The sequence below is a fragment of the Oryctolagus cuniculus genome, chromosome 1 (genome assembly GCF_051225735.1).
Source record: "Oryctolagus cuniculus isolate XC-2025 breed Fujian yellow rabbit chromosome 1, ASM5122573v1, whole genome shotgun sequence".
In the NCBI taxonomy this organism is placed as follows: domain Eukaryota; kingdom Metazoa; phylum Chordata; class Mammalia; order Lagomorpha; family Leporidae; genus Oryctolagus; species Oryctolagus cuniculus.
The window spans coordinates 18,200,923-18,216,146 of record NC_142867.1 but is presented as its reverse complement, the minus strand read 5'-3'; the positions used below and the strand labels follow the sequence as shown (position 1 = coordinate 18,216,146).

Below are 15,224 nucleotides of genomic sequence, written 5' to 3'. Positions count from 1 at the left end.
TTTTGATTTCTGTAGGTTTGGTGGTTATGTCCCTTCTTTCATTCTGATTTTGGTAATGTATGTATCCTCTGTATTCTTGGTTGGTCCAGCTAAATTTGTCCATATCATTGATGTTTTTTGTTGACTTGTTCTATCATTTTTTGTTTTCTATTCCACTGAGTTTCACGTTTAACTTTCATTATTTCCTTTATTCTGCTTGCCTTAGGCATAGTTTACTCTCATTTTCTATCTTATTAAAACAAAAGCTTAGATAACTAAGAGCTTTCTTGCTGTCAAACACAAAGCCACAAATTTCCCTGGCAGTGTGTTAGCAGCATTCTATAAAGTCTGATATGCTATGGTACAATTTTCCTTGTTATTTCTTTTTAATTTAGATTTTTAAAAAAGATTTATTTTTTTATTTGTAAGGCAGAGGTACAGAGAGGGTGAGACAGAGACACAGACAGAAAGAGAGGTCTTCCATCCACTGGTTCACTCCCCAGATGGCCACAAACAGCTAGGGCTGGGCTGGGCCAGAGCCAAGATCCTGGACTCCCACTCAGGCCTCCCAAATGGGTGTAGGGGCTCAAGTACTTGGGCTGTCTTCCACTGCTGTTTTCCCAGGAACATTAGCAGGGAGCTGGATCACAAGTGGAGCAGCCAGGACTCTCCATGCCCATATGGGATGTTGGCATTGTGGGAGGCAGCTGAACCCACCATAGCACAATGCCGGCCCCACCCTGCTATTTCTTTAGCCCATAGTGTTCACAAATGTACCGTTCAATTTCCAAATATTTATGTATTTCCCAGATCTCACTCTGTTGCTGATTTCTAATTGAATTCTATTGTGGTCAGAGAACGTATTGTATGATTTCAACCCTTTTAGATGTATTAAGACTTATGGCCTAGCATATGATTCTAACAGGTGTCCTTGGGAAGAATGTATATCTTGTTGGTGCTGGTGGATTTAGGGCTTTAAATATTTTCAGGAAAGATGCAGCTTCTATCCTTAGAAATGTGCAACTTAATGTAGGAAAGCACATCCTAAGTGACAGAGCAAATACAACCAAGTATACATGAAAGTACCTATGGGAGGTAAAGAAAGAGGAGTGGGGCTGGCTCTGTAGCTCAGCGGGTTAAAGCCCCAGCCTGCAGTGCTGGCATCCCATATGGGTACTGGTTCGAGTCCCAGTTGCTCCACTTCCAATCTAGCTCCCTGCTAACAAGCCTGGGAAAGCAGCAGAGGATAGCCCAAGTGCTTGGGACCCTGCACCCACATGGGAGACCTGGAAGAAGTTCCTAGCTCCTACCTCCTGGCTCCAGATCAGTTCAGCTCTGGCCATTGTGGCCATCTGCAGAGTGAACCAATAGATGGAAGACCTCCCTCTCTCTGTCTCTGCCTCTCTCTGTAACTCTGTCTTTCAAATAAATAAAATAAATATAAAAAAAAAAAAAAACAGAAAAGAGGAGCAAGCTGCCCAAAGATGATCCAACACCTCATTTTTCAGATGGGAATAACAAAGGAGAAGCTGTAAAACGCTCCACTTCCGATCCAGCTCTCTGCTAATGCACCTGGGAAAGCATCAGAGGTTGGCCCAAGTACTTACATGCACCCACATGGGAGACCCAGAAGAAGCTCCTGGCTCCTGGCTCCTGGCTCTGGATCAGCTGAGCTCTGGCCATTGCGGGTATTTGGGGAGTAAACCAGTAGATGGAAGATCTCTCTCTATCTTTGTCTCCCTCTCCCTCTCTCTAACTTCTGCCTTTCGAATTAAAAAAAAAATATTTTAAAAAAAGTATCTTGCATTTCATGATGGTTAATTTTTAAATTTTCATTTTATTTGGGGATGGTGCTGTGGCGCAGTGGGTTAATGCCCTGGCCTGAAGTGCCAACATCCTATATGGGTGCCAGTTCACGACCTGGCTGCTCCATTTCCATTTCCGATCCAGCTCTCTGCTAAGGCCTGGGAAAGCAGTGGAAGATGGCCCATGGGCTTGGGCCCCTGCACCCACGTGGGAGACCCAGAAGCACCTCCTGGCTCCTGGCCTTCAATCAGCACAGCTCTGGCCATTGTGGCCAATTGGGGAGTGAACCAGCAGGTGGAAGACCTTTCTCTCTCCTTCTCTCTCTCTCTGCCTCTCCTCTCTCTGTGTAACTGATTTTCAAATAAATAAATCTTTAAAAAAATTTTTTCAGGGGCCGGCACTGTGGGGCAGTGGGTTAAAGCCCTGGTCTGAAGTGCCGACATCCCATTTGGGCACCGGTTCTAGTACTGGCTGTTCCTCTTCCAATCCAGCTCTCTGCTATGGCCTGGGAAAGCAGTAGAAGATGGTCCAGGTGCTGGGGCCCCTGCAATCGTGAGGGAGACCTGGAAGAAGCTCCTGGTTCCTGGCTTCGGATCTGCGCAGCTCCGGCCATTGTGGCCAGTTGGGGAGTGAACCATCGGATGGAAGACCTCTTTCTCTCTCTCTGCCTCTCCTTCTTTCTCTGTGTAACTCTTTCAAATAAGTAAATACATCTTTACTTTTTTTTTTTTCATTTTATTTGAAAGGTATAAAGTTGGAGATAAATTCTTCTACCTGCTGGTTTACTTCTCAGATTCCTACAATAGCTGGGGCTGGACCAGGCCAAAGCCAGGAGCCAGGAGCCAGGAGCCAGGAGCCAGGAATGCATTATAGGTCTTCCATATGTGCAACTGGATCCAACTACTTGAGCCATCACCTACTGCCTCTCAGGTGTGCATCAGCAAGAAGCTAGAATTGGAAGCAGAGCCAGGAACTCAGATTTGGGATGTGATCATTGCCAGCTGTGTCTTAACCCCTGAGCTAAACACCACTTCTACACTAGAAACTTGGGGGGGGGGGGTAATGAATATCACTGTATTTATTTCCCTATAGGTTACTTTTTTTAAATTTTATTTATTTATTTATTTATTTTTGACAGGCAGAGTGGACAGTGAGAGAGAGAGAGAGAGAGAGAAAGGTCTTCCTTTTGCCGTTGGTTCACTCTCCGATGGCCACCGTGGCTGGCCTGCTGCGGCCAGCGCACTGCGCTGATCAGAAGCCAGAAGCCAGGTGCTTCTCCTGGTCTCCCATGCAGGTGCAGGCCCAAGGACTTGGGCCATCCTCCACTGCACTCCCGGGCCACAGCAGAGAGCTGGCCTGGAAGAGGGGCAACCAGGACAGAATCCGGTGCCCCGACCGGGACTAGAACCTGGTGTGCTGGCGCCGCAAGGCAGAGGATTAGCCTAGTGAGCCACGGCGCCGGCCCCTACAGGTTAATTTTTACATCCACAGCATTTTTGCCCAAAATTAAGAGCCAAAAAAGAAAAAAAAAATCCCCAAGTTTAGAACTGGATCAGTTGGCCCTTTCTCTCCTTATCTCCATCCAGTTCACAATGCTTGCATCTCTTATGTCCAGTGTCATCCCGGATCTGCAGTTGGGCTCAACACATTCAAGCTGTAGCAGAACCTTCTTCATGGTGTTAGCTTTCTTCCAGAAAACTGGCTTTGTCTGCCCACCATAGCCACTCTGCTTCCGATCACAGCGCCTCTTCCCCTGGGCATACAAGAAATCCTGCCCTTCTGACACTGGGTCACTTTGTGAGGCTGATGCTTGCCACACTTCTTACAGAAAGTCATTCGGGTTTTAGGTGCATTGACCATCTTTTTTTTTCATTATGATGAAAATGGCAAACTCAGCAACCACACTCCAGGAATTTTTAAAATAACTTCTGTTAGTACAAAATATACTTACTGTCCCAATTAATTACTCACTGTTGAGTGTAATGACAATACCTGATTCCAACTGATAGACAACTGTGCCTTTTTCCTCTCCTACAATTTCTGGTACCTCTTCATTTCCTGTAGATTGATAGAAATATTCTGGCTGAGGTGGAACCCACTCTGAAAGACAATTAAAAAGCACAAAATAAGCAACAATATTAAAGGCATTATCAGAACTTATATAAAAATTATAATAATTATTCAAATGGCTAGAATCAAACCAAATTCCCATCTCAAGTTTCCAGTTTGTTTATAAATATATATTTATGTATAAATTTATAAATTAATTAGGTCTTGCTTCTTTCCATAGAGACTGTTAAGGAGATTTTTAACAAAAAACACCTACAATGAAATAACCAACAGAAGACTGAAAAATATGCTACAAAGATCAAAACTGTTGCTACAAAAGCTCTGCAAAATTCGACATCAAGCAGCCTTAAAGTCAGAACACAGGCAGCTGCATCCTTTTTACTACTATTAAAGAATTTAGTCTGTCAATTATTTCTTCATTTGCTCTGAATTTAAAATGATTTCTTGGGGCCAGCATTGTGATGTAGCAAGTAAAGTCTCTGCCTGCAATGCTGGCATCCCATATGTGGGAAGTGGACCATTTCCAATCCAGCTTCCTGCCAATGCGCTTGGGAGAGCAGTGGAAGACGGCACAAGTGCTTGGACCCCTGTACCCACAAGGGAGACCTGGAAGAAGCTCCAGGCTCCTAGCTTTAGCCTGGGCTGGGCCAGGCCATTGTGGTCATTTGGGGAGTGAACAAGCAGATGGAAGATATTTTTCTCTCTCTTCCTCTCTGTGTACCTCTGCCTTTCAAATAAATAAAACATAAATCTTAAAAAATTTTTCTCGGCCGGCACCGCGGCTCACTAGGCTAATCCTCCGCCTTGCGGCGCCGGCACACCGGGTTCTAGTCCCGGTCAGGGCGCCGGATTCTGTCCCGGTTGCCCCTCTTCCAGGCCAGCTCTCTGCTGTGGCCAGGGAGTGCAGTGGAGGATGGCCCAGGTGCTTGGGCCCTGCACCCCATGGGAGACCAGGAAAAGCACCTGGCTCCTGGCTCCTGCCATCGGATCAGCGTGGTGCACCGGCCGCAGCGCGCCGGCCGCGGCGGCCATTGGAGAGTGAACCAACGGCAAAGGAAGACCTTTCTCTCTGTCTCTCTCTCTCTCTCACTGTCCACTCTGCCTATCAAAAAAAAAAAAAAAAAAAACAAAACAAAACAAAAAAATTTTTCTCATAAAGGACTATAGCAACATCTCCATATTATTTTAAGCACAGTAGCCACTGATGAAAGCCATATGAAGACACAACTCAGTGAAAGACAATGCTAATTTCTTTTCTTACAGGTGATGGGACATGATGAGGCTTTCACAATTCAGTTTAAATAATGTGCTTGGGGCTGATGCTGTCGTGGAGTGGGTAAAGCTGCTGCCTGCAGTGCCGACATCCCATATGGGTGCCAGTTTGCGTCCTGGCTGCCCCACTTCTGATCCAGCTCTCTGCTGTGGCCTGGGAAAGCAATGGAAGATGGCCCAAGCCCTTGGGCCCCTGCACCCACGTGGGAGACCCAGAAGAAGCTCCTGGCTCCTGTCTTTGCATTGGCCCAGCTCCAGCAGTTATAGCCAACTGGGGAGTGAACCAGCAGATGAAAGACCTCTTTCTCTCTCTGCCTTTCCTTCTCTGTGTAACTCTGACTTTCAAGTAAAATAAATATTTAAAATAAATACATAAATAATGATGTGCTTGTTAATAAGTTTCCTTCAAATTTTTGAACACTGATTTTTAAAGATCAGTTTAAAATATTTATATATTAATAAATATATCAATTATATTTACTTAATATTAATATTGCTTCCAATCTGAAGCCAGGAGCTTCTTCCAGGTCTCCCACTGCTTTCCTAGGTCATTAGCAGGAAGCTGGAGTGGAAGTGGAGCAGCCGGAACTTGAACTGGCTCCCATATGGGATGCTGGTGTGCAGGCGAAGGCTTACCCTACTAACGCCACAGTGCCGGCTCCTTTTAAAATTTTTAAAAGATGGTGGGTTACCATTGCAATAACTCGTTATTAAATTTCAGCTTCCCACTTTTTTTCCCCTCTTAGAACTGAGTCCCAAATCCTCAAAGGAATTTTGTTTTTATTGAATACACATTTGGTTCTACTGTTTTAATAGCAAAATCCTAGTGTCTGGCAAGATCAACTTGAACTTTTATGTAAAAATTGTGCAGGGTAAGAGCAGATGATCCTAGTCATTACCCCCTCCCCTATTTCCAACATTCCAAGAGCAGAGCTGGACCCAGTTGAGAACACGGTGAGCCTCTGTCTATACTTTCAGCCTCATCCCTGTCTCCCATGTTCAACGTCCCATGGATGCCCACACACACCATGTTCTATTTTAACCGGAACACTTTCCTTTGATCTTCTCAGTTGGATCACTTCTGACTCATCCTTCAGATCTCAACTAAAACGTCAACTCCTGGAAACCCACACAGATCCCTCGCTGGGTCAGGGGTTCCCAGAGGGCCCAAACTCTATGTAACTGCCTGGTGAAGTGTTTAGCTTCCCTTGCAGTAAGTCCATGAGCTCTGGGTGTCTCTATCTTGCTCACTACTGTACCTCTAGCACCACTGTGCTTAGCATATGATAAATGCCAATATATATTATTGAATGAATATTCTAAGAGGGGAGTAAGAAATAAGAAACATCCACTTGTTTATCCAGTGTCTAAAGTAGAGACATGGGGCCGTTGCTGTGGCGTAAGTGGGTAAAGCCACCACCTGCAGTGCTGGCATCCCATATGGACACTGGTTCAAGTCCTGGCTGCTCCATTTCCAATCTAGCTCTCTGCTGTGGCATGGGAATGCAGTGGAGGATGGCCCAGGTCCTTCCTTGGGCCCCTGTACCCATGTGGGAGACCCGGAAGAAGCTCCTGGCTCCTGGCTTTGGATTGGTGCAGCTCTGGCTGTTGTGGCCATCTGGGCAGTGAACCAGAGGATGGAAGGCCTCTCTTTCTCTCTCTCTGCCTCTCTGTAACTCTGCTTTTCAAATAAATAAATAAATCTAAAAGGCTTTACTTGCTATGCCACAGTGCTGGCCTCAATAAATAAATCTTAAAAAAAAAAAAAAAAGAGAGACATGATGACAGATGGCCCTAAGTATCCCAGGAATTTAAAAAGTTCCCATTTTTCAATGCAACCCACTTCTGCAAGTGCTTCATAAAATGAATGCAAGAGATTATATTTGCATCAAAGGCTCAGATATGACCAGTGATGCAAAAAAAAAAAGATTTAAATATTTATATTTCTTTTTTTTTTTTAATTTCTGACAGGCAGAGTGGACAGTGAGAGAGAGAGAGACAGGGAGAAAGGTCTTCCGTTACCGTTGGTTCACCACCCAATGGCCACTGTGGCCGGTGCACTGCACAGATCCAAAGCCAGGAGCCAGGTGCTTCTCCTGGTCTCCCATGGGGTGCAGGGCCCAAGCACCTGGGCCATCCTCTACTGCACTCCTGGGCCACAGCAGAGAGCTGGCCTGGAAGAGGGGCAACCGGGACAGAATCCGGTGCCCCAACCGGGACTAGAACCCGGTGTGCTGGCGCCGCAGGCAGAGGATTAGCCTATTGAGCCGCGGTGCCGCCCTTAAATATTTATATTTCTTAGACTCTATAAATAAAGTACCCTTATTCCAAAGAACTCAGAAGCATTCCAGTTTATACAGGAGTGTACCTTTTTAAAAAATTAAACTATCCACTCTCTTATTCATTTGTGAGATGGAGAGAGTGAGATACCCAAATGCCTGTAACAGTGAGTTGGGGGGAGGGCGACGCTGGGAGCCGGGAACTCAATCCAGGTCTCCCACGTGGGCGGCAGGAACCCAGCTGCAGGCAGCACTGCTGTCCTCCCAGGGTGAGCACCAGCAGGAAGCTGGAGTCAGGAGTCGGAGGCGGGAACTGCCAGGTGCTGCGATACAGACACTGGCATCCCAGCTGGCGGCCTAACTGCTAAGTCAAACACCCGCGCTGGTATAAGTTTGGGCTCTGGTGAGTGTCTGTGAGCTCCCCAGCGTTCCGTCTTCTCAGGGTGAGTCAACAGACGCCGACGCAGTCCCGCCTTGTCTTTCAGCAGGTAGGGGAGAAGGCCGTGGTCACACCCGGGCCACATTACCAATATGACGAATGCTCTCCTTGATGACCTCGCACTCTATTGGCCACCGTGGCGCCTGCAGCGGCCCTTTGCCGGAGAAGAAGGGAAAAAGCTCTCGGGGCTCTTGGAGACGCGGGTTTACGTCATCCAACTCATTGTAAACGAGCTGTCTGGTCCGAAGAAGTGGAGAGCTCAGCATGAGGGAACCTGTCACAGGGAAAGGGAACAGGTGAACACTCTCCTCCCCTTCCTCCCTGGGAACTCTCACTCCTCCTCCGCAACAGCTACGTAACCTTCTGCGCTGTGTTAAGATACAACCATTAAATACAGGTATTAAAACACAAGCAGAGATCCACAATCCTGCCCTACGGCTTCCTTTACTGTTTGGTCCAGCATGACAGATTCTAAACCATAAAACGTTAAGTCAATATTCTGCATTTAGTGCTGAATATTTAAATATAAAGCTTTGGTGCACTTCAGAGAAAGCTTTTTAAAAACATGTTAAGGGTCCAAGACATTTCGAGAATGGGTTATGATGAATCAAAAGTTATCTAACGTGGCACATTCCATCCACCCTTAGCAATTTAGGAAAAGGTTTTTTTTTTTTTTTTAATCTTTTGCTTTTTAGGAAAAAAAGCCTTTATTAACTACAGTGAAACAATCTCAAATTAAATTCCAGGTCCATCATAAGCCCATTCAGAGGACAGTCTTATCAAACAAGGAGTGCACAGGTGAGGAACAGGGGACGGAGGGGCAAAAGAGAGGAAAAGGAGTTCATGGGGGAGACAATGAAGAAGAAAGGGGGGGGGGAGAAAGGCTCTCAGGGAGTTAGAAAAAGAAATTAAGGGGGGAAACTAAAGGCTGAAGCCCCTGAGTGCCCACCAGACGCGGACCCCAGGCTTGCCATGTGCTTCCTGGATCTGGTGGGAGGGCAAGGGCTCGGGACCTATTCCAATACCGCAATCTGAATTTCCTGGTGGGAAGGGCAGGAAATACCTCTGCTTACAGATTCTATCTGAGCGCGCCCAGCTGAAGGTAAACAGGTAGGCCCTAGAAAGAGGAAGAAAAGACAACGCTTGTTCTAGGAATCTTTCTTGTGCCCACTGCCCTCACCTCCGCCCTTCTTATTTCCTCTCCCACTTTGGGCCCTTGTATGTATGTGTGTGTGTGTGTGTATATATATATATATATAATTTTCCATGGTTTAATGGGGATGAGAAGGCAATAAATATCTGAAGAATGATAAAGCTGCTGAATCTCATTTGTAATTTAAAAATGTAAGTCATAATGAAAATGCCAGTTTGTTACCTAATAGATGGGAAACACCTTGACATGTTTTACTCTCATCCTGACAAAGGGGTAAGCAAACACCTGCAGACAACAGTGCACTGGTGCAAACTTTCTGGAGAGTAGTTTGGCAAGAAGATTGAGTGTGTGCGCATCTAGCAGTCCCACTCAGAGTTTACTTCAGATCTTAAAAATAGGAGTGCTTTTAGCTTTCATTTTGTATTTTTTTCTTTTTCTTTTTATTTGAGAAGTAGATGTATAGACAGTGAGACGGAAGGATGGAGAGAAAGGTCTTCCATCTGCTGGTTCACTCCCCAAGTGGCCACAATGGCCGGAGCTGAGCCGGTCTGAAGCCAGAAGCCAAGAGCTTCTTCCAGGTCTCCCACGTGGGTGCAGGGGCCCAAGACTTGGGCCATCTTCTACTGCTTTCCCAGGCCATAGCAGAGAGCTGGATCGGCAGTGGAGTAGCCGGGACTCAAACTGGCACCCATATAGGATGCTGGTGCCGCAGGCGGAGGATTAACCTACTGCGCCACAGTGCTGGCCCCTCATTTTGTATTTTTTAATGTCACTTGAATTTTCTAACCTTATCTATTCCTTTTTGTCTTTATTACTTATCTGAAAGGGAGTGCAACACACACACACACACACACAGAAAGAGAGAATTTTCCATTTGTTAATTCATTCCTCAAATGCCCACAACAGCTAGAGCTGGGCCACGCTGAAGCCAGGAGCCAGGAGCTCCACCTGGGTGTTCCACATGGGTTGTAGAGACCCAAGTACCTGAGCTACCACCTGCTGCCTCCCAGTGTGCATTAGCAGGAAGCTGGATCAGAAATGGAGGCAGGACTCCACCCCCAGGCACTTCAAATACTGGATGAAGACATTGCAAGCAGTGGCTTAATCTGCAATACCCAAACCTATTCCATTTTTTTTTTTTTAAAAAAAAAAGGCAGATTTTGCCGGCGCCGCGGCTCACTAGGCTAATCCTCCGCCTAGCGGCGCTGGCACACCGGGTTCTAGTCCCGGTCGGGGCGCCGGATTCTGTCCCGGTTGCCCCTCTTCCAGGCCAGCTCTCTGCTGTGGCCCGGGAGTGCAGTGGAGGATGGCCCAGGTGCTTGGGCCCTGCACCCCATGGGAGACTAGGAAAAGCACCTGGCTCCTGCCATCGGATCAGCGCGGTGCGCCGGCCGCAACACGCCGGCCGCGGCGGCCATTGGAGGGTGAACCAACGGCAAAACCTTTCTCTCTGTCTCTCTCTCTCACTGTCCACTCTGCCTGTCAAAAAAAAAAAAAAAAAAAAAAAAAAGCGCAGATTTTGGGGCCGGCGCTGCTGCTCACTAGGCTAATCCTCCACCTGTGGTGCCAGCACACTGGTTCTAGTCCCGGTCGGGGCGCCAGATTCTGTCCTGGTTGCTCCTCTTCCAGGCCAGCTCTCTGCTGTGGCCCGGGAGTACAGTGGAGGATGGCCCAAGTGCTTGGGCCCTGCACCCGCATGGGAGACCAGGAGAAGCACCTGGCTCCTGCCTTCGGATTAGCACAGTGCGCCGGCTGCAGCGCACCGGCCGCAGCGGCCATTGGAAGGTGAACCAACGGCAAAGGAAGGCCTTTCTCTCTGTCTCTCTCTCTCACTGTCCACTCTGTCTGTCAAAAAAAAAAAAAAAGCAGATTTTGACCCATTGTTTTGTCCTTTACCTTGCTGGTTAAAAAGACCAGTAACAAAGAAACATAGTAACTGTTCTGTTGGGAAGGTAAAGAAACTATCTTCCTCACTGCAAGAGTCAAACAGAAAAAAAAATTATCAATTACAGTAGCTGGTGCTGTGGTGTAGTAGGTAAAGCCACCACCTGCAGTGCCAGCATCCCATACAGGCATCGGTTCTAGCCTACTGCTTCTCTTCCGATCCAGCTCTCTGGACCCAGCTCTGGGCTGGGAAGGCAGCAGAAGATGGCCCAAGTGCCTGGGTCCCTGCATCTGGATGGGAGACCTAGAAGAAGTTCCTGGCTTCTGGCTTCGGATTAGCCCAGCTCCAGCCATCGTGGCCATTTGGTGAGTGAACCAGTGGATGGAAGATACCTCTCTCTCTGTCTCTCTCTGCCTCTGCCTCTCTGTAACTCTGCCTTTCAAATAAACAAATATTCAAAAAAATGATCAATTAGTGCACATTTTATATTTTTATGTCTTCTATTAGTTAAAGAGTGACAGCTGTTTCTTATGAGAATTTTGAGTCTCAGCAAGTAGGGCAGGAGAAATCAGAAAGGAGGGTTAGCTGGTCCTCAGCCGTCCCACCCCGACCAGTCTCCTTTGCTCAACTTCCTCAACTCCTCCTGTTCTACTCTCTCCAGGGGCTCTGGGCCAGAGAAGAACCTTCTTGGCAATCGTGAGAGCAAAAATAAAATACTTATCTGAAAACAGAATTGCTGCATCAAGGGTTAATACAGTTTTAATTTTTATAGCAATTGCCAATTGCCTCTCCAAAATAGTCTCTTGGAGTGGGTTTTTGGCATGGGATGCCTACATCCCATACTATAGCGTATCAAGTCCTGGCTCTGCTCTCTCCACTCCAGCTTCCTTGCTAATGCACACCCTGGGAGGCAGGTGCTCATGGATCAAGTAAGTACATGCATTCCTGCCAGCCACATGGGATACCTGGATTTGGCCTGGTCCAGCCATGGCTGCTACAGGCGTTTGAAGAGTGAACCCTCTGGATGGAAGATTGCTGTCTGTTTTTGGGTCTCTCTTTCAAATAAATCAAATAGCGTGGGAATTGTACACAGCAGATTGAGTGCTTGGGACATCCGCATCCTATATTAGAATGCCTGGTTCAAGTCCAAGTTACTCTGCTTCTGATCCAGATTCCTGCTAATGTGACCCTGGGAGGCGGAAGGTGATGGCTCGAGGTTGAGGCCCTGCCACTCATGTCGGAGATCCAGGTAGAGTTCTAGGCTGCTGGCTTCAACCTGGCCCAGCTCCAGCTGTTGTTGGCTTTTGGGGAATGGATTGGCAGATGGAAGGTCTCTCTCTCTGTTGCTCTGCCTTTCAAATCAATACATTTTTAAAAAGTAGGGCAAACAAATCAAATAAATAAATTGTTCTTTTTATTCACACTTCCAACAGCAGTTCGTTCCCCTATACTCTAACCTGTAACAGGTATGTATTTTTCTCTATTTTGTTTTTTGCCCAAATCTTGTAATTTAAAAAATGGTACCATCATATTTTGATTTGCATCATTTTTTTTAAGATTTTATTTATTTGGCTGGCGCCACGGCTCACTAGGCTAATCCTCCGCCTGCGGCGCCGGCACCCCAGGTCCTAGTCCCGGTTTGGGTGTCGGATTCTGTCCTGGTTGCTCCTCTTCCAGTCCGGCTCTCTGCTGTGGCCCAGGAGGGCAGTGGAGGATGGCCCAAGTGCTTGGGCCCGCATGGGAGACCAAGAGGAAGCACCTGGCTCCTGGTTTCGGATTGGCCAGCCATGGCGGCCATTAGGGGAGTGAACCAACAGAAGGGAGACCTTTCTCTCTGTCTCTCTCTCTCACTGTCTAACTCTGCCTGTCAAAAAAAAAAAAAAAAAGATTTTATATATTTGAAAGTTAGAGTTACATAGAAAGATAAGGAAAAGCAGAGAGAGAGTCTGCCATCCACTGGTTCACTCCCCAGTTGGCTACATGGCTGGGGCTGCGCTGATCCAAAGTCAGGAACCAGGAGCTTCCTCTAGGTCTCCCACATGGGTGCAGGGACTTGGGCCATTTTCTACTGCTTTCCCAGGCCACAGCAGAGAGCTGGATTGGAAGAGGAGCAGCCGGGACTTGAACCGGCGCCCATATGAGATCCCAGGACTGCAGGGGCGGGTTTACTCATTACGCCACAGTGCTGGCCCTAATTTGCATCTTTCATTAGCAGTGAAGTTAAGCATCTCCCCTTATGTTTAACAACTTCAATTAAAGTCACCCTGTGCAACAGAACTCTAGAACTTATTCCTATACGTAACACTGTAACCACCGACCCATCTCTCCTCACTCCCTTGTTGTTACCTTTTTTTTTTTTTTTTATTTGACAGATAGTTAGTGATAGTGAGACAGAGAGAAAGGTCTTCCTTCCACTGGTTCACCCCCCAGGTTAGAGTATAGGGGCTGGCATGGTGGCGCAGCGGGTTGGCCTGCTGTCTGAGGTGCCAGAAGCCCATACAGGCACCGGTTCATGTCCCAGGTGCTCCACATCTGAGCCAGCTACTGCTAATGCAGCGGAAGATGACTCAAGTGCTTGGGCTCCTGACATCATGTGGGAGACCTGGAAGAATCTTCTCTCTCCTGGCTTCAGCCCAGCCTCGACCTGGCCATTGCCACCATTTGGGACGTGAACCAGTGGGTAGAAGATATTTCTCTGTCTCTCCTTTTCTCTAACTCTGCCTTTCAAATAAATTAATTAATTAAAAAAAGATATATTAAGGGATAAATTCAACAGCATTCCTGTCCTTGGGAAAAAAAATTATGTCCCTTTAAGAAATTATTGTTGCTTAAGCTAGCTGGACTTTACTTCCTCTACTCTTATGCAAAGAACTTTTTAAAAAATACATATATCCATCAAAAACTTATTCTCTGGAGGAAAGAGTTTTAATAAATTCTCCAATAATTTGGAGGAACACAGTTCATAAGGTATAGCATTTTAATATAAACCTATGATACAAAGTAGATCCCAAGAGAACGATTGTGAGTGGGGTCAGAAACAGGGGCCAGGCCGCCCCCTGCCCCCGTGGTCTCCCCCACAGTAAGCCATGCTCTTCTGAACACCTGAAGGAGCTGTTGAGACCGCCAGGTTCTAGGAGTCACACACACTGATGATCACTCACATAGAAGCTTCTCCCTCTGCAAAGTGTCCGGTATCAAGTTCTCTCTTTCCCCGAAAGATCCGCGCAGCTGGTGCCGAGGGGTCTTCTTCCAAAGGTGCTGCTGCGTAGCCGAGTTTGGTAAACTGCCTCTTTGTCCTAAGAACAGGCGGCTTAATTAAAGTTGCTGGCAGGCTGGCTCACCACCTCTAAGTCAAGGGCAATATCAAAACCTCTACTCTCCTTGGGCCCTGCACCCCATGGGAGACCAGGAAAAGCACCTGGCTCCTGCCATCGGATCAGCGCGGTGCGCTGGCCGCAGCACGCCGGCTGCGGCAGCCATTGGAGGGTGAACCAACGGCAAAGGAAGACCTTTCTCTCTGTCTCTCTCTCTCTCGCTGTCCACTCTGCCTGTCAAAAAACAAACAAACAAACAAACAAACAAACAAAAAAAAACAAAAAAAAACACCTCTACTCTCTAAACCAACCACCACAGCTCTGCACCAGGAACACAAACCATTTTTCAAAGACTTTCTGGTGGCAATGTAAGCCGAATACGCATAATTATTCCCATTTTATACTGAGGAAATGGGAGAGTGAGGTGGAGATTTGAGGAGCAGCACGAGAAAGGGCGTGGGAGGCAAAAGACGCAGAAGCTGCCAAGACAGCAGAGCCCAAGTGAGGCAGATCTCAGAGTGGGGGCGGAGCGCCAAGTTGCAAGCCTCTTTGTCCTGAGGGCGCCCGCTGAGTCCGGCAAGCTGGAAATTCAGTTCTCTTTCAACAAATTCTTAATCACTTCGAAAAGGAAATAGTTAAAAAGAAACGTCAGCAAGTTTGCTCGGGAAAAACCAATGTTAAAAACTCTATCTCGGGGGCCTGCGCCACGGCTCACTAGGCTAATCCTCCGCCTAGCGGCGCCAGCACACCGGGTTCTAGTCCTGGTCGGGGCGCCGGATTCTGTCCCGGTTGCCCCTCTTCCAGGCCAGCTCTCTGCTGTGGCCAGGGAGTGCAGTGGAGGATGGCCCAGGTGCTTGGGCCCTGCACCCCATGGGAGACCAGGAAAAGCACCTGGCTCCTGGCTCCTGCCATCAGATCAGCGCGGTGCGCCGGCCGCAGCGCGCCGGCCGCGGCGGCCATTGGAGGGTGAACCAATGGCAAAGGAAGACCTTTCTCTCTCTTTCTCTCTGTCTCTCTCTCTGTCCAC

At 47.5% G+C, this 15,224-nt stretch overlaps 1 protein-coding gene and 1 pseudogene across 8 annotated transcripts in view; both read right to left on the bottom strand.

Annotated features, from left to right (window-relative positions):
- Positions 1-15,224, bottom strand: part of AGBL2 (AGBL carboxypeptidase 2) — a 62,097-nt gene that overhangs the window by 45,229 nt on the left and 1,644 nt on the right. For 5 of the 8 annotated variants that reach the window (XR_016229485.1, XM_089326543.1, XM_089326550.1 and 2 more), the window contains exons 4-7: positions 14,045-14,179; positions 8,909-8,962; positions 7,934-8,119; positions 3,778-3,885 (exon numbers count right to left, since the gene is read on the bottom strand). Coding sequence is in view for 6 of the 8 variants with exons in the window: in XM_089326543.1 (XP_089182669.1) it covers positions 3,778-3,885; positions 7,934-8,119; positions 8,909-8,962; positions 14,045-14,179 (483 nt within the window). In the remaining 2 variants the exon portion in view is untranslated. The remainder of the gene's footprint in view (positions 1-3,777; positions 3,886-7,933; positions 8,120-8,908; positions 8,963-14,044; positions 14,180-15,224) is intronic. The other 3 variants (XM_089326535.1, XM_070070408.2, XM_089326554.1) reach the window with 2 other exon arrangements.
- On the bottom strand, positions 3,203-3,771 carry LOC138848949 (large ribosomal subunit protein eL42-like; annotated as a pseudogene).